At 32.7% G+C, this 18,695-nt stretch overlaps 2 protein-coding genes across 3 annotated transcripts; one reads left to right on the top strand and one right to left on the bottom strand.

Annotated features, from left to right (window-relative positions):
- Nucleotides 1-498: 498 nt before the first annotated feature.
- On the bottom strand, nucleotides 499-5,059 carry LOC129313793 (serine carboxypeptidase-like 51). 2 transcript variants are annotated; one of them, XM_054957187.1, is made up of 13 exons: nucleotides 4,524-5,055; nucleotides 4,340-4,434; nucleotides 3,853-3,960; nucleotides 3,518-3,758; nucleotides 3,361-3,404; nucleotides 3,095-3,162; nucleotides 2,857-2,962; nucleotides 2,551-2,753; nucleotides 2,376-2,445; nucleotides 2,068-2,118; nucleotides 1,759-1,811; nucleotides 1,492-1,624; nucleotides 500-895 (listed from the first exon to the last, which is right to left on the bottom strand). In XM_054957187.1, the coding sequence occupies exons 1-13, from the start codon at nucleotides 4,648-4,650 to the stop codon at nucleotides 824-826; spliced, it is 1,371 nt and encodes a 456-aa protein (XP_054813162.1). In that variant the 5' UTR covers nucleotides 4,651-5,055; the 3' UTR covers nucleotides 500-823. The 2 variants fall into 2 exon arrangements, with proteins under 2 accessions (XP_054813161.1, XP_054813162.1); XM_054957186.1 differs by having other exon boundaries at nucleotides 499-895; nucleotides 2,857-3,162; nucleotides 4,524-5,059.
- A 4,806-nt stretch (nucleotides 5,060-9,865) lies between these two features.
- LOC129314530 (protein RGF1 INDUCIBLE TRANSCRIPTION FACTOR 1) lies at nucleotides 9,866-11,751 on the top strand. The gene is made up of 3 exons (XM_054957991.1): nucleotides 9,866-10,207; nucleotides 10,315-10,539; nucleotides 11,094-11,751. Exons 1-3 carry the CDS (start codon nucleotides 10,031-10,033, stop codon nucleotides 11,319-11,321), a joined length of 630 nt encoding a protein of 209 aa, XP_054813966.1. The 5' UTR covers nucleotides 9,866-10,030; the 3' UTR covers nucleotides 11,322-11,751.
- The last annotated feature ends 6,944 nt before the right edge of the window (nucleotides 11,752-18,695 follow it).

Here is an 18,695-nt window from a genome sequence, read left to right as displayed (position 1 = left end):
TTTTTTCCCTAAATCCCGAATTAATTTGTTCAACTAAGGTATGTTTGTTTAAGATTAAAAAAATAAGTAATTTTTAAGTAGCTTAGAGATTTTATAAAAAGAGATTTATTTTATAGAGATTTTATAAAAGTAAATATTATTTTATGTTTAGTTAGAATAATAAAAAAGTGATTATTAATTAATTAATTTTAAATTTATGATATCTACCTTAATTTTTGTTTTATAAAAATAATTTATTATTATATTATTTTAAAATTGTATGATATTTTTGCGCATTCATCTTTTTAAAATACTCTCTTTCATCTATTATGTTAGATTATTTTTAAAATTACTCAAAATAATTTTTTAAAATAATCAAAAATCTTTTTTTTGGATTTGAATTATTTTAAAAAATTTAAACAAACGTTGTAAAAGCTCACAAAATAAATTATTTTTTAAAAAATAAGTAATTTTTTTAAGCAAAAAACTAAACCAGCACTAAATAACAGTAGATTAGGGATTAGCTTCTAGGCCTATAATCTGGGCAATGAGAAACCCAATCCACCATCAATCTATTCACGGAACCTGATTCAACTCTCGAAAATCGGTGACCAGCACCATAAAATTTTGCTCGAGGGTAAAAAAGCATAGAATATATGTGCTCGAAAAAGATGAGACTGTAAACAATAAATAGCATTTCTGTAGGCGATGACTAGTTTTGCAGTTGTATGGTACTGTTGTAGACGTACTTTTCTTGTTGTCTCTCATTTCTGTTGAACAGTACTGATGAAGAATTCAGTTTCTTGTACGCTTATTGCTTGTTATTGTTTCTTTGTCTTGCAAGTTAAGAAGCTGCTGGTGACTGTGTAATCCCACCCACCATGTTTAATGCTACACAAGGCTGATCAGTGGGTACCTGCATCAAATAAATTGTGAGGTGACAAGCAACAAGTCTCTGTTTTTCTAATAACATGTTATTTGATTCCTTGTGACTCGGATTCTGTCCTAATTTATGTTTTCAATTTCAACGTTCAAAGTACCCACCATTCACTCCCTTCATAAATGCCTATCCTCCTACCCTTACCTCAAAAAATAAACTTTCAGCGTTTATTACGTTGAGTATTTATGACATTGCTCCCTCACAAAACCTGGATTACTAGAAGATTTTACTTGTAATCCTAAGATGATCTACCTTCTACATTAAGCATAATGAAAGCTTATTTCATTTCAAGTTCAATACACTTTTATAGTTTTTTGCATGAGCGGTAATATATTTTTGTTCTTCAGTATTTTGTAATTTTGGACTAGTAAAAGGAGGAAAATTCTTGAAGTTTGTCTGATCATGTCAGTTTGACGGAAAAACTGGCACAAACACGTAGGTCTGTGGCATTGGCAAGCTTGAAATTTACGGGTATTTTGCTTGTGGTTATAGTATAGATGGCAAGAAACACGCGACAAGTCAGTGATGTATTATCGACGATGGGATTGAAATCGAAGATGATTGTGACTTACAAAATGACCAGCTCCAAGAATCCAATAAAAGTGCAGGTTTTTGTATGACTTCACAAAGCCTTTCGTGCCTTGGTCATTTTTACAGTAGAGAGGTATTCTATCCTTCTTCAAGAAACTCTTAAGCCCTTCCCACCTACACAAAGGATTTTTTTTTAAAAAAAAATATATATGTATATGGAAAAAGAAAACAAAAATGGTTTCCCGTTTGCTTTTGTCAATCTTGAAGGGCAGAATTATAGGGTGAGAAAGAGAGGGAAACAAATTTACTTGAGTTTCTTAAGCCAAGCTTCAGTTCCCTTTGTTGCACAGATCAGATCAACCTACATCAGATCAGGATTCCAGAAACATCAGATATATAATTACCTAGCATAGACACACACACACACACACACACACAAGAAGGAAGTCTGTCGTACATGAAATTTTCGGCATTTAAAAACTTGTCCGTAAAATATTTATTCATATGTAAAAAAATTAAAATTTCAGTGTAGTTATATGTCTGACATATATTACAATTTTTGGATAAAAAACTCATTTATCATCATTACTAAATGCGGCGGAAAAGAAAAAACTTACTTGTCCATTGTACACAGTCACATTGACTCCCTTAGCTAACAACTCATCGACCTGCAAGATTCGTATTAAAACAGAGTCGTAAGTATATAACAAAGGAAGTTTATTGGCATCAAGGAGAAAAATGTGGAATGTTTATTGGTGTCGATGACTGTTTTCAGTTATATGAACCTAAATTAAGCGTTTTTGGCAAGAAAATAAGTGATAACATCAAGTAAGTAATTAATAGAATAAACGCGTGAATTTCTGAGTTGGGTTGAAAGTTAGAACCAAAAAGTTCCAAGCTTTATGCTTTACATTTATCTTCTTACCTCATTAATTCTGGGTTTCATGAAATCACCTTGAAGGTTTGCGAAAACCCTACGGGACTGTCCTACCCATCTGTCATCACAATAACCATGTGAACGTGATCAAGTCAATTGTTGAAAGTGGAATCATTTGGGCATAGTTCTCTTATATAGTGTAGGGAAACGCACGCACACGTACCTAACATTTTCAGGAATGATCTTTAACTTTTTCTTTATGACACCATTTAACAAGCTTCCAAGACCACCACCAGAAGATGACTTCTTTGAAGTTAGATAGTTTGAGTATCGTTTCAGTGCTATTTCTCTGTACGATCCCAGCTCCGCCGTTGCTGACAAAGCTGGAGAATTGCTTTGATAATCCTGCAGGAAATTGTAGAAGTCCTGGAAATAAATGAAATATTAAAGACTTTTCAGTATAGTTGTATTGTAGAAACTTAGCACATTTTGGATTCCAAGATATCCCATTAAAAAATATTCTATTCACCACATTGTTGCTGTTTGCGGTAATGACATTCTCAAGTTCGCTCCATGACCTGGTTGCTTCAACAAATTTTCCCTTCTCAATTTGTTTCTTGATCTTCCTCGCTAACCTGTTCTTCAAAATTTCTACGTTAAATTTCTCCCCAAAAAAAATACATACGTACGTAAGAACGTACGTACGAATATATAAATACCCGTTTACACAGTGACAAATACTATCCAAGAAGATGAAACAGACGTACCTGTTTGATTTTTGCAGCCCATTGTCATCAAGTCTTGAGACGTCTTTAAGAAGAGGGCCCCATGAGAACTGAAATTGTCGGGTTTGATTGTAAAGAATAATAAGAAAAGATGAGAAATTGCATATTGAACTGCTGTGGCGAGTTCGACAAGTGACATGGTAATAAATTATTTTGCATTTATCTTCGAAAAGATCTAACAATGAGAGTTCAAGCTCCGCGAATTAATACCAACAAAAACTGGTGGCAAGACCAATTCCTGCACTTACCACGAAATCTTCAGGGGAGATCCAACTGTCCCCTAATGCCACACCTGCGTACGGCAATCTCATGTTGTTAGTGATACGATGCATCAGTTTCTGAAAATCATAAAGAACAGATTAATCTCATTCATTAGATTCAGAACTACTGCGAAGAATGGACTACCTCCAAGTTTGAGTTTCAATCTCCTTGCTTCAATAGCTTTAAGAATAGATAAGCCAAGAGTGACCGCATATTTTCCACCATATGACTCTGCCACGAGGAACAGGGGACTCTTTTGGAGGCTCTCATTTCGATTAAATATCTCAATTAACAATGTCGTCAGGTCAGTGGCTGCTTCCTCGTCTGTTTTCACGAAGAGGTCTTTGTGTTCCACAAAGCTGAACCCTGTCCCAACTGGGTTATCCTGCATTGTAATAGAACAAAGAAGAATTGACCCAAATGAGCCACACCACAGGCAAACCAAATGCGTCCCTGAAAAACAGAGCCTTAACGCTTACCACAAACAAGAGATCTGCTTTTTGAAGCCATGTGGAGTTCCTTGGCTTCAAATTGGTATCTAAAGGTCCAACCTCCTCAAAATTCCCAATCCCAACCCCTGAAGCACCCTGTTGATCATTCACACAAATTCAGGAATTTTTTAATGTTATTATCACCAATGCCGGTAATTTCAAGGGTATATTCTTCTTAGTAGATTCACCAACTTTCCTCGTGAATTCATACACATAAAGACATTTTAAGGCCTTCGTCGCCCCGGCCTTGGTCAATTTATTTTTATTTTTTTTCCTTGAAGAATTCTCCGAGAAATGGAATCTAGTCTAGATTGTTAATTATGGAGTGATGCTATCGCTTGTTATGTATTGAGCTAACTATTTCAGCAAGACAAGTTCTGAAAATTAAAAACTTTTCAATGGTTATTTCAAAATTGAAATTCTTCGGAGAAAACAGAGTCTTGTTCAGTTTGTTGCTGAATCCGACGATACTTACAGGTCCTCCCTGCAACCAGAGAATGATAGGCCATGGCTTGGAGGGATGTTCCACTCTGTAGGGACTTCTGTAAAGCCACCAGAACATGTGGGCTTCTGTAATATAACACATTGATGATCTTTTTACACAAACGGAAGAAGCAAAATGACCCAAGTGAACTACGAAATAATGCATTTTAGCTTACTGGGTCTGACTTGAACATATCCCCATTCCTCTGATCCATCTTGGTTTCCAAGAGCTGTAGCAGTTCCTGCGTGAAGAAGGAGACCAAAGAACAGAAGAGGGACGACGAGGACGCAGAGGTTTTCCATTTGATGAATTGGGAACTAGAACAGAGTGAATTAGCAGGGAATGAGGTGGCAAAGTTATATACACGAGGCGTTTATTCGAATGGGAAGCATGTTTTGTCAGTGCCTGTAACAGAATCCTCGCAAAATATGGAAGCCTAGGATATGCGTTATTTAAGTTGAAATAAAACCAAAAATAGGTGGCAATATAACGTGTGCTTCCTCCTTCAGGAGTTGAGAGTATTTAAAAAAAAAAAAAAAGGCATTACTCAAAATGAAGTCCCTCGTTCTGATGTAAAAATGATAAAATTCATTCATACGTGCCCTGTGGTAGTCGGCGGAGGATAAAAACTAAAAGCTTCCTCGAGAAACAGAGTTATACGAGGAATATATTAACTTATGGTTATGGTTTTATTATTATCATCATCATCATCATCACTACAACTGCTGTTTAGTTAACGTATTTTTATTAAATATAAAGAGATATTATATAGGATTCTGCTTGCTACTGGTTCAAAAGGAGAAACCTAACATGAAGGAAGAGGTTAGTGAAAGTAGATAGGGCTTGGAACGGTTAGGTACAGAGTGGGAATGAGGATTTGGCGTACAAGAGATTCCAACGAAAAAGTTGACTTATTCCTCGATAGGAAATAGTCTATACGCTGTTTAATAGTATAAATTGGTGTAATGAACGTTGGAAGTGAATTATTATTTCTATTCTGCAAATAAGTTATAAAACCCTAGGAGTATAGAGTGAGAAAAGAAACAAGGTCATGAATCAAAGCAGCTTACGTATAAACAATAACAACAACAACAATAATAAACCGTATCTCATTAAGTATAATCGACTATGTAAATTGTCTGGTTTCGTTGTGCTCTATCCATCCAAAGACCAAAACCCCTTATATCTATATTTAATTAGAAAAAGAAGCAGGGGAAAAAAAATGCGTGAGCCCAACTTCTTTACCATTTTGAAAGTGTAATAAATGATCATTTACTAAAATACAAGTAACTGCAACAATAATACACTATACTGAGACGCAGAAATTCTTATGTGCCGCGGGTTGCTCTGTTCTGTTTCAACGCGGGTGTGATCTGATCTGGACGATGCATATATATAATATGCACCTCATACCCCTTGAATTTCTATCTCGCATACGTATTTGCCATTAGAATAATAGAATATGGAAGTTGAAATATTAATAGAGTGACATATATTTTTAGTTCATTTAAATTTAATAATAACATTTTCTCGGGAGAAAATTCTACAGAGAAAATTATTTTCAGATCACACACATATAATCTGAATTACAAAATTATTCTTAAATTTCAAGTCCTTTATTGAAATTATCAATATTATTAATTATTACTGCTTAATTAGTTATCAATTAAAAACTCCATGTGCAATCATCCAATAGTAATATAACAATTTCAATGTAGTAAATTAATAATTTTAGTAAAGAAAATGAAACTTCGGAAGAATTTTATTATTTTATAAAACTTCTCTACACATTAGTTTTTTGTGAGTTTGAAAGTGATTTTTTCTTTTTTTTTTATTACAACAAAATGGAAACGCTCCACGCTGGATATTATTTCAGTCAGGAGGAGAAATATCGACTCTCTGGAACATGGAAAAAGTAACTATAATAAAAGCTGGGGAAATAAATAAGGATAATTATGAGTCATAAATGGCACCAACCACATTATTGTTTAATTTGCTTACTTTAGTGGTTGGTGTTAATAACCATTAAGGCATCAACCAGCCTGGTGAGGTTCAATATGGTAAAACAGATTACTACATTCTATTTATAAAATAGAAATAATACTTTCTCTAATCTTATTTATAAGGTAGAGAGAGAATTTTTTTTATTCTTTTTATAAATTACATTGTTAAATTTTTATTATAAATTTTTTTTACATTAATTAAATATTGAAGAGAAAAAATATATTATTAAAGTATATATATTTAATAGAGATAAAGTTGAATACTAATTAAATTTTAAGGTAGAATTAATGAATTTTAAAATTTTTTTAATACTGGTGAAATATATTGAAAATGATTTATAAATAAAATAAAAGTAATATTTATTTTAATTCTATTTATAAGATACTTGTGTTTATATGTACTCTGTTGAATGTTTGGATAACTTATATTATGATTCAAAGAGATTATTTAATTTTATCTGCCTGGCAAATCATGAAAGAGTCAGGAATGTCAAACAAACCTGGCCGGCGAACAACGAAGGTTGTTCAACTCTTATGATTCTAGACTTTCAGTTCAACTGCTTCTGTTATTGGGTATTCGTCACCATCTAGAAGTGATGCTTTCTGAATTGTGATTCAAAACATGGGTTCTTCATGCAGGCCAAGTATCCTGAAATTCGTCTCTGAGGTCAAGATGAGGGGTTGATTTGTTAATATTTTGAGAAGAATCTTAAAAAATTAGTGCTTTGGCAGCTTTGGTTTTAACTACTTGGCAAAGCACTGAAACAGAGGAGACAAAGGACGTTGTTTGGGAACAACAACTTTGAGACAACAAAAGACTTTTAATCACTATATGAAGTGACATGTTTTAAAAGTTGGTAATCTGACCAACAGATTATTAAAATTAAATGTGAGAATTGAGATAATGTATTTAATCAACCATGTGAAGTGACAAGTTTCAACCAGGGTGGGTGGGCGATGCCAAAGCCAAACCCCATCGGAGTGGCCGTTCATAATTAGCCTCGTTAAAAAAAAAAAAAAAAATCATTAAGTTGGTTGTAGTTGAAATAAAACGATGATGGAGCGATCGCATCATTTTTTTTATATAATTATTTAATTAAATTAAATTTAAATATTATCAAACTCAATTGGAGATAGCTCTCTTAAAAATATTTTTATATCAAATTCAAACTCAAAATCTTGTGCTTAGGTGGTTATAATCCATTTCATCAAGATCAACACTGCTTGTTGGTGGTGGGTACATCACTTTAGTCCTTTGAAAAATTTGATCTTCTTTGATTTTGACATATACTCTCTCTGTTCTTAAATATAAAATATTTTTTAAAAATTTAATTTATTTTTAAATATAAAAAATATTTTTTAAATAATTAAATAATTTTATCCTTATCTTAAAAAATAAGATATATTATTAATTATATATTTTTTTATTACTATCATGATATTAATTATGATATTATTAGAGATAAAACTGAAAAATTATTATATTTTTATTTAAATTTAATTAAATAATAAATTTTTATTATATACGTGATTTAATTAAAAATATTTTATATATAAAAATGAAGAGCGTTTAGATTGTCATATTTTTGTTAAATCAAGAATGTGAGAACATGAGGGTGGAGTTAAAAATGATTCAACCAGTTCAACAAAAAAGCTGCGACATTTTTACTCAAAAGTTTAATCGGGAAGGCATTAAATACAGCTGGCTATTAAGTGATGATTGTTTCTGGGCCAAGGATGGGGACACTTTGATGAAGTGTTTTTGAGATTTGGCATTGATTGCCAAGCCATGTGGTCAACAAAAAATTCCATGATCACCAACAGAAAGAAGAAGAAGAAAATTCACTCCTTCGCTTTATCGTTTTCTAAGCTAAGTGCTAAAACATGAGTGGTTAACGCAGCCCTTTTGGGATTAATAAATAAGCATGTCCAGAAGAAGAAGAAAGTAAGGAAGACCAATATCAGTGTTATATTCCGAATTTTGACGACATTGATGACCCAATGGTGAACATGGCATTTGCATGTGATCCAACAGTAACTTTGGCCTTTGTTTTAATTTCAGGTTATAATTTTAAACAGGGTCAAAGTCAAACGAATGTACTATAATCAAGTCGATTCATTAATCATGACGATGATGGGCTCCGAACCAAAGCGGCGAAATAACTTCCATGCAACACTGGGTTCGTGAATGGTGAGTATTTGATACCCAAAAAAGAACGACATGTGTATAATCCTTTCACAGAAAAGAGAAAAGAGAGGTGAGCGTGGTGAAAGGAGTGAAGAAGCATCTATATGTCGTGAATTTGTGAGCTTTATGCTCTTCTTTGTTGGCCACGAGAGTCTTCGAGAGCTACTTGAGTTGTTTGTCGCTCATCAGTATCGCACAAAGTCTTCAATACCTTCGTAGACACCTTCATACCAACCCCTATGATCTTGTTTCTGTCTTCCTTTGCTTTCCCCTCCTCTCAATCTCAATTCATCTACAATCTGATCTAACCTCTATGTTCAACTTTTTGACAATCATGGACAAAACTCATTATGCTGGACATCAACTTTAAGGTTTGAGATTTGGAGGCCGCCAGCCCACACGATACTGCCTGCCCAAGAGACGTCACTTTGTAGCGATGTTGCAACTGGCCTTGGGCTTTAATACTTCTATTTAGTGGGCTACTTTGGACCTTTTAAAGTTCATAAATGACAACAAAATTGGTTCTTCACCCTCCGTGTCAACAGACAACACTGTTAATTTCAATCCATCTCTTTAATAAGCGATTGTTTTTTAAAATGGGTATATATGAAAGCGATTTGCACCCAAGGGGGCAAAGGTATAAAACTCTCATTCTCAAGCAATTGGCCACTTTGGCCCCCCAAAAAAGAAAACTCTCATTCCTGGCTTGCCCATTGGTACCAAGGGAAAAAGTGATTTTATTGTTAAACCAGATAGGTGGATTTCATGTGTTACACAAAATTTGAAAATTGAATCATATTATTTATAATTTTTTAAATAGTACTGCATGCTTCAAATTTTATACGATATATTAATATTAATATATTGATTATATTATTTTGAAGGGTGATTAAAAGAGGCAAGCTGTGGGTGGGTTTGGTGTAGCCTAACGTTATATTTGCACGTGGGCTATCTAAAAGTTTAGACATGACGATATCTCACCCTTTGTACATATCACTCGCTCCTTTTTCCTTTACACCGCATCGCAAGTCAAATGCATTTGATTCAACCACTGAGAAGAAATATGCCTAGAACAAAACGAGTGGTGGATTCCAACGTAACCTGCCAAACACGCCCTAACTCTCTTCCAAATCCAACGATCCACGATCCACCTAACCTACCAGACCCTGCAATGTTCACCGTCCCTCCCTATTCCCTAACACCCTGTTTTCCACTTTACTTAATCCACTGTTTATTTCCCTCTCAATCCTTCTACATGTTACTCCTTCGCCTTCGGCTTCTTTTAGTTTGGCTAATTGCCCACGCTCCCCCCACCCCCCCCCCCCGGCCCTGTCCCTGTCTGTGTGTCTGGACATCATTACCAACCTTTACAATCGACCTCGGTTATGGCGATGCATACCCATACCAACAACGCCAACTTTAGCGTCCGTTGTGTTATTTTCTTGTCCTTTTGATCAATTTCTTGTTGGTTTCGTTCTGTGTCAGGAAGCAATGTTGGTGCCGCCATGGCTGGAACCACTGTTATCGACCACATTTTTCACGATATGCCAATCCCATATCAGCTTACCCAGAAACGAGTGCAACATGTTCTGCATCGATTGCAGTCACCGATCAGCCTTTTGCTTTTATTGCAAGTCGATTTGGCACCAACACCATCGAGTAATTCAGGTGGGTGATAATTAAGCGATCGTTCTGTCGGTTCTTCCATGTCTGTGTTGGTTGATTTTGTTTTCGGAGGACTTCAGGTGGGGGTAATTTGTGGGGACTGAATGCAGATAAGGAGGTCTTCGTATCACGATGTTGTCAGAGTGTCAGAGATTGACAAGGTTTTGGACATAAGTGGAGTTCAGACATACGTGATTAACAGTGCCAAGGTCATTTTTCTGAACGAGAGACCTCAACCTAAAACCAATTATGGCGGTAAAAGCAGTTCACATTTATGCAGAATATGCAGGAGAAGTCTTCTGGACCCTTTTTGCTTCTGTTCTTTGGGATGTAAGGTTGGTCATTCGCTTCATCCTTTAACTCTTTCTGCATAAATATGTGTGTGTGTATTCTCTCTCTGTCTTTGATTCTTTTGTTGTTTTGGTTGTCTTTCTTTCTTGTTTAGGAGTTGAACGCAGAAACATCAATAGCTTTCTTAATAACAATCTTTATTAACAATGTCGTTAATTATGATCCCGAAGTTCAACTAATAATCGCCAACTGTACGTTAAAAAACCTGGTTGTCATGAGAAAATTACGGTGCGAACAAGTTTGCACAAACGTTGCCTAAACTTACTCAAGTGTGTCTGGTAAAGTTCTTCTACGAAAAGAATTTAATAATTTTTAAAAAGGGTCAAGTTTTTTTGGTCAAGTTTTAGACCATGAAGAAAAAAGAAATAACTATTTGTCAAATTTTTAATCTTATCAATATTAATTATATTAAATGTTATTATTAATAATTAAAAAACATTATTTTTTGTCAAAAAATTTTATTAGATAAACAGGTATGTGATGTCGATATACAACTCTGAAGAATTTGACTAATGAAAAATGAATTTAATGATAACAGCTTGTAGGAATAAAGAAGAACAAGGAGAGGAATAAGAAGTTGGGGTCAACAGGAAAGAGAGGGGAAGAAGAGAGAAGAACATTGGGACCATCAAAGGAAGATGATGAGTTTGGGGAAGGAAATGAGATCAGCGGCAAGCAAAGAGACAGGCTGCCTCCGCTGCAGCAAGCTTACTCAAATTCAAGGAGAAGAAAAGGAATACATCAGAGGGCACCATTAGGGCCATGAAGAAATTTAGATATTTAAATTTGCTTTCTTTAACTTATAATTTTGACGTTACAGATATATATATGCTTGAAGCTTCATCCTAGCTTCTGAATTGGTCCGAGTATGAAGGAAATAATAATATATACATTCAGCTCATTGGTTGAGATCCCCCATGTGGGCAAAAAAGTCAAGAGCTTAGGTACGTGACTTTTGAGCATATGATGCAATGGCCTGGCCGTGGCTGCAGATTGATACATAATGCAGTTGCTTTACAATTGCATTATGATTTGTGAGCATGGGTGCTAGGTGTAAATATACCCTCCCAATTTCCTTTCCATATTTGTGAACATGTGACTGCAAGCGTTCTGGGAACATTTGCTTATCTGTTCTCGTGCTTTCATTATCCTTTTTGTCTTCTATATCTGGCTTACACATGTTACCGTTCTTGCCTTTTATCCATCTCAACCACTATACATAAAACAGATTTTTATTAACTTTTTTATTTCTATTGAAGACTTGATTAGAAACGCCTAAAAATTGTGGTCTTTAGTCTTAATCATTTTTGGAATATGCATGTGAAAGCTATTAGAGATGAGAGAGAGAAACTAAAAACTGATTGAAAAATGTTGTATCTATTGTTGAGATGAAGGGTACGTTATATACACAAAGAAAATAGAAAATACAATAATGATTAATAATTATATAATAATATCAAATAATATCTCCTAATAATGATTGAGACGTATACACAATAATGATAGAAAATATTTGGAGAATATTCTAGATAACATCCTCCCTCAAACTCAAGATAGCTTAATAGAGAGCAACTTGAGTTTGTCTATCAAAAATTGAAAGCAGTCTAGATAAAAAAATTTTGTAAACAAGTCCGTTGGATGATACTTGGTTCAAATTAGAACAAGTCGAATGGTGCCTTGAACAACATGCTGCCAAGTAAAGTGACAATCAATGTCAATGTGTTTGATCTACTCATGAAACATATCATTATGAACAATCCTAATTGTAGCTTGACTATCATAATAAATACCTGTGGAGGAGCTATGAGATGCTCCCAACTTATGAAGTAACCAACGAAACCAAAGTACCTTAGCAATAATGTCCACTAGTGCACAATATTCTGATTCAATACTAAAGTTAGAGGCTAATGTCTGCTTCTTACTTCTCTAAGAGATAAGGGAATGATTGAGGAAGATACAGAAACTTGTTGTAGATCATCGATCATCACGATCACCACCCCAATCAGCATCAGAGTAAGCTCACAGCGTAAGAAAAGAGATAACAGACAAGTGAAACCCATCATACAGAGTGCCTCTGATATACTGAATGATCTGAAGAACTACTGCATAATGAGTTGTGCGAGACTCAGATATAAACTGGCTAGCAACACTGTATAAACAATGTCAAGATAAGTGACAGCAAGATAGATGAGGCCCCCAACTAGCTGGCGATAATGGGTGGGATTATCTAACAAGGTGCCGTTAATGAAAATATAATGAACATTCGATTCAATAGGAGTAGTTTCAATCTCCTTATCAGAAAGTGAGCTCAGGATATCAAATTGGTAGCATACTTGACTTGAGATAAAGATATACCATCACTCCCATGGTGGATATCAAGCCTAATAAAATAGTTTAGTCTACCAAGATCCTTCATTTCAAATTGTTGGCCCAAATATGTCTCGAGCTCTTAAACTCTCGTATCATCACTATTTGTGATAATCATATCATCAACATACAATGGCAACAGAACAATAACATGAGCAGTGGATCGAATAACAAGAGTTGAGTCGTGAGGATTATAAGAAAACTCTAATTGACTCATAGTGTTACTAAATTTAACAAACCATGTGCATGGAGCCTGCTTGAGCTTATATAGAGCTCGACAAAGATGATAGACCTTATCTTTTGGATGTTGATACCCAGATGGAGGCTTTATATACACTTCTTCTTCTAGATCCCTATTTAGAAATGTGTTTTTAACATCCATATGGTAAAGAGGTCAATGCTTAATAACATCAATGGCTAGAAGGCTACAAACAAAAGTCATACGAGTAACAAGTGCAAAAGTTTTCTCATAGTTAACACCATACTTCTAAGTGAATCCTTGGGCCACCAAGCGGGCCTTACGTTGCTTTAAAGAGTCATCAAAATGAGTCTTGTTTCTGTAGACCTATTGACACCCAACCAGAGTTTTACCAAGAGGTAAGATCAATAAGATCCCAAGTATGTATTTTGTCCAGGGCCTATAATTCATCATTTATGGCTTGCTACCAAAGGGGATCACGAGAGGCTTCGTTAAAGGATATGGGTTCTTAAAACGGTAGAATGGTGGAAAACAACAGTAATCATTAAGGTAAGAAGGAGGATTACATGATTGGGCTGAGAGTTTATAGATGATATGAGCTTAGTAGGTATGACTTGTGTTGGAGGAGCAATAGGTGTGACGGCAAGCACATTTAAAGTGAGCACAGTGTCAGTCATGGAAATGAGCTCAATAAAAGAATCTATACTTAAGTCACTAGGAAAAAGATCAATAGAAATATCTGTAAAAATAGAAGGTAAAGAAGACGAGAATGATGAGAGATCGGTTAAAGATAAAACTTGATATTTTCTCAAAAGACAACATGCCGAGAAATACGAATATAGTGAGAGAGAGAATCCTAACAACGATAACCCTTATGCTTAAAAATAATAACCAAGAAAACAACAAACATGAGAACGAGCTTAAAGTTTGTTTGTCTCATAAGACGAAAGAAGAACAAAGCAGGCATAAGTAAAAAACTTTCAAAAGACTATAATAGGGAGGATAATTATGAATATGCTCAAAATTAGAAATGTTATTAGTGACAGGAGACAAGAGTCGATTGATGTAAAAGACAAAGGTTAAGGCTACTCCACCCTAAAACCATTCGAGACAAGAAGAGGAAATGACCAATGCTCTAACAGAATCAAGAATATAATAGTATTTATGCTCAGCATGATCATTCTGTTGAGAAGTATAGGGACAAGAATATGAAGAAAAATACCCTAAGAATCAAGAAAGGTGTGTAATCTAGAGTCATGATATTCTAAAAAATTACCATGATGAAAATTTTAGATAACTTTAGAATATTGAGTGTGAATCATAATAGCAAATTTGATATAAAGTTCAAGTAACTCATATTAATGTTTCATCATATAAATCCAGGTAAAATGAGAAAAGTCATCAATAAAAATTACAAAATATTGAGATCCTCCCATAGAGGAAGTAGGTGTAGGACCCCAAATATTAGAATGAATAAAGTAAAATGGAGAAGCAGCAAAAAAAATCATTTTTATGAAAAGACAAAGCAAGTTGCTTGGCAATCTAACAAGAGACACAATGCAAAGAATGACTATAAACATGACCTAAAAGATCACTACAAATTAAAGACGCAATTTACTCAAAGAAAAGTGAGTAAGACGATGATGCCATAAGTTGAAGGAAGAATCAGGAGAAGAGGATGTGGAGGCAATACACAATGTGGGAATAATGATCTCAAATGGGTGTATTTATGTTAGCTCAAACATGCAATCAACTTTGTGCCTAGTCTTGATAACTTGTCCTGTCTAAGAATCCATCACAACATAGCCAAGTTTATCAAATAACACGTTATGACCCATGTCAACAAGTTGTCCGATAGAAAGAAGGTCAAAGTTAATGGCAAGAACAAAATATGTATCATGAATGGATAGGGAAGGCGAGGAGATAGTACCAATATGACTAACAAGCATTTGAAAATTACCAGCAATGTGTATAGGATGGCAGGATAGACAGTAGAGTTAGGTGTCATAGAGGAGAAGAAATTTTCTTGACCTGTCATATGATTGCAACAAGTAGAGTCAAAATACCAAGTAAATTTATCGGTGAGAGTAGATAAGGCAATAGATGGGCTAGAGGAACTAGAAATGAATGTGCACAACAAAGTTTCAAATTTAATTGGAGAAGATCCCAAAGTAGGATAAGCAAAATCACATTTTTCTAATCAAAGATGATAATTGCAACCATTCAAAGTAATTAATACAAGTTGAGCAACATCTAAATTTTTTATTTTTTTAAGGGAAAAAAAGGCTTACAAAAGAAAATGATGGATTACAAATACCCAAACTAGAGATTATAGTATGAATGGCATAGTGCTCACACCAAGAAACTAATCAACGATCTGACTACTGAAAATGACGCACTGGATATTCTTTACCTATTGACCAAATTTTAGCACGATCCAACAATTAATAAATCTGCAAATGTCAATTTATTAAAATTACCTTGTGGATATGCAAAAATAAATTTAAGGAGGATCTGAACTCGTAATGAAAGATGACAATATTGCTGTGAAGGAAAGCTAAAACTCTTCAAAAACTGACTTATTGTAGAAAAAATATTATATGGCTTTAATACCATGAAAGTTATTAGAGACGAGAGAGACTAGAGAGTGATTGAAAAATGTGAATCTATTATTGAAATAAAGGTATATTAGATACACAAAGAAAATAGATAATACAATAATGACTAATAATTATATAATAATGTCAAATAATTTCTTCTAATAATAATTGAGATATATATACAATAATGATAAAAGATATTTGAAAAATATTCTATGTAATAACATGATAAACGTACAGTTTGCACCGAATTATAACAGTCATTTGACCCGGATCATTGAGACAACTGTGAATTATTGGTGGTATATCAATCAAACATCCAAAAATCATGTGTGCATTTATACAACTCGATAGCTTCATAATTGTGCACAGCATTTACACTAAAGCTGGATTACTATACATGGTTGCGCATCATCTCATCATCATCGTAAAATTTTTTTGCGTGTTTAAATAATATAAAATGTCTGTAGTTTACTAGGTATTGTTTACATCTCTCATCATGCTATGCACACACACCTATAAATGCCAAACAATTTATACGTACCGGTCCTAAATATAAAAGCTAGTTGAGGAATTTATTTTTTCAGGCCAAAAAAAAGTTGGGGAATTTATTTTGGTTGTAAACGTAAAACTTTATTCCCCTAATCTCCTCTATCTCTCGTATTTATTTATTTTTAAAGTTACCTTTATAGTCAGATTATATTCTTGTAAGATGAATATTGTATAAGTTATGCTTTAAAAGGAGGAGTATTTTGTGAAAATCAACACAAATTTTTTTACAAATAACTAATTTATTTAATTTTTTGAATATGTATAAATTAGTTAATAAACTCATATATTTACTACAAGAAAAATTAAAATTAGTGACAGAGATTTAATAATAGATCTTCAATCCATCACTCATTATAAGCATTGGTAATAAACATTTTGTGAATAACTTAAATCTATCACTAATTATATAAATTAGTGATGAAGTAGCGAAAGATATAAGATATAATCACATTTTGATCAAATTTTATTAATTTCTGTCACTGGATCTTTATATAGTGACAAACATTTTTAATTAAAAAAATTAGTAAGATGAGCTTAATTTTTTATAAAAATAAAAAATTTATAATATAGATAAGAAAAATATATAGTATAAAATATATATAAAAAATTAAAAACTAATTTTTCCATTTATTATGTAATTTTAAATATAAAATAAATTTTTTATCATATGAAAATATTTTATTTATAACATGGATAATATAAAAAAATATACAAAAATATTTTTTTCATAATATATATATTAATTGATCAATATTAAATAATGTATTTATTAACTAATAATAAATATTGAATTATACATTTATATGTGTTCTTGTGTGTTTATATGATAATATATATTATTAGCATATTTAAATAATAATATATTAAATATATAAAAAATTAATTAAATTAAATATATGTGTTTAATTAAGTAATATATATTAATTTTTGAATATTAAGAATGAAAAATCATTGCAGTTTAATTGGCAAAAAGCAAGTACGAAAAGATAGAGGTCATAAATTCAAGTTGAGACAAATTTACATTTAAAAAAAATTGAAATATATTATTGATATAGAGGTGATATGGCACGAAGATTTAAGTGGCAAGAGGCGAGTACTTGTGAGGTAGCATAGGAGTTGATAAGGCAATGACTGAACTAGCAAAAAATTTTAGTTATAAAATAAATTAATAATAAAATTTTATTAATTAGTGGTAAATATTTTCTGTTTTGTTTCTGTCACTAAATTAGTGACAAACGATCTGTCACTAAATTTAAAATTAATAACAAATCTTGCTTATTAATTTCATTTTTTGTTGATGTAGTGCATTAAAATATAAGTATTAATGAGCATCTTAAACTCTAAATTATTATACAAATAGCATATCCTGAATTTTAAACTCTTAAAATGAGACAAATTCACATTTAAGGAGAATTAAAATATATTGTTGATATGGAGGTGATGTGACATGGAGATTCAAGTGGCGAGTGGTGAGTACTTGTGAGGTGGCATAGGAGGTGATAAGGCAATGACTAAATTAGCAAAAAAAAATTAATTATAAATTAAATTAGTGACAAAAGTTTATTAATTAGTGATAGATATTTTTCATTTTGTTTCAATCACTAAATTAGTGATGATATATTTTTGAGAGAAATTAGTGACAAATGATCTGTTACTAAATCTAAAATTAATGATGAATCTTGCTTATTTGTTTTATTTTTCCTTGATGTAATGCATTAAAATATAAGGGCTTAGGAGCATCTTAAATCCTAAATTATTGCACAAATAGCATATTCTGAATCTTGAATTTTTAAAAAGTGTAAAAATTCATCTCAACTTTTAAATCTTAATCACTTGAAGATGTCATTAAATTGAAGAAAATGAAAATTACTTTTATAGTTGTAGGTCTCAGGTGTTTAGAATTTAAAAGTTAAGGGAATATTTTGCACATTCAAGAGTTCAGGGTCTAAGTTACTATTCATGTATTAGTTTAAAATTTAAGATGCTCATTAACCTTAAATATAAAAATATTTTAAAAATATTTGATTTATTGGCTCCATACATCAAATAATAAAAAACATGTTAATTAATAAAGTATTTTTTTCATTCCATTGCCCCTATTTTGAAAAAGTTAAGGGTATTATCATCACCCACTCAAACTAATCCAAACCCATATAATTATTATTATCAACGACGGCCTATAAGCATCTTATAGATATAGTTAACATATTTATTTAACATGATTAATTGAACTAAAACCCGGGCTAAGCATTATTTCTTTTGTGTCGACGGGTAAAGTTATTTCAAGTAAAGAGTGCACCACAAAATTTTATTTTACCAGATTAACATATACGGAAATCAAATCAAATCATTATATTCTCTTCCAGTTCAAGTGATAATTCTGGTCAAAATAAAAAGTTCAAGTAGCAATAATTATTATTGC

This window comes from Prosopis cineraria, unplaced genomic scaffold (genome assembly GCF_029017545.1).
Source record: "Prosopis cineraria cultivar Desert tree isolate PC_DT_omini unplaced genomic scaffold, ASM2901754v1 PC6, whole genome shotgun sequence".
Classification (NCBI taxonomy): Eukaryota; Viridiplantae; Streptophyta; class Magnoliopsida; order Fabales; family Fabaceae; genus Prosopis; species Prosopis cineraria.
The sequence above is the reverse complement of the archived record's forward strand: the minus strand, read 5'-3'. Positions and strand labels throughout refer to the sequence as shown.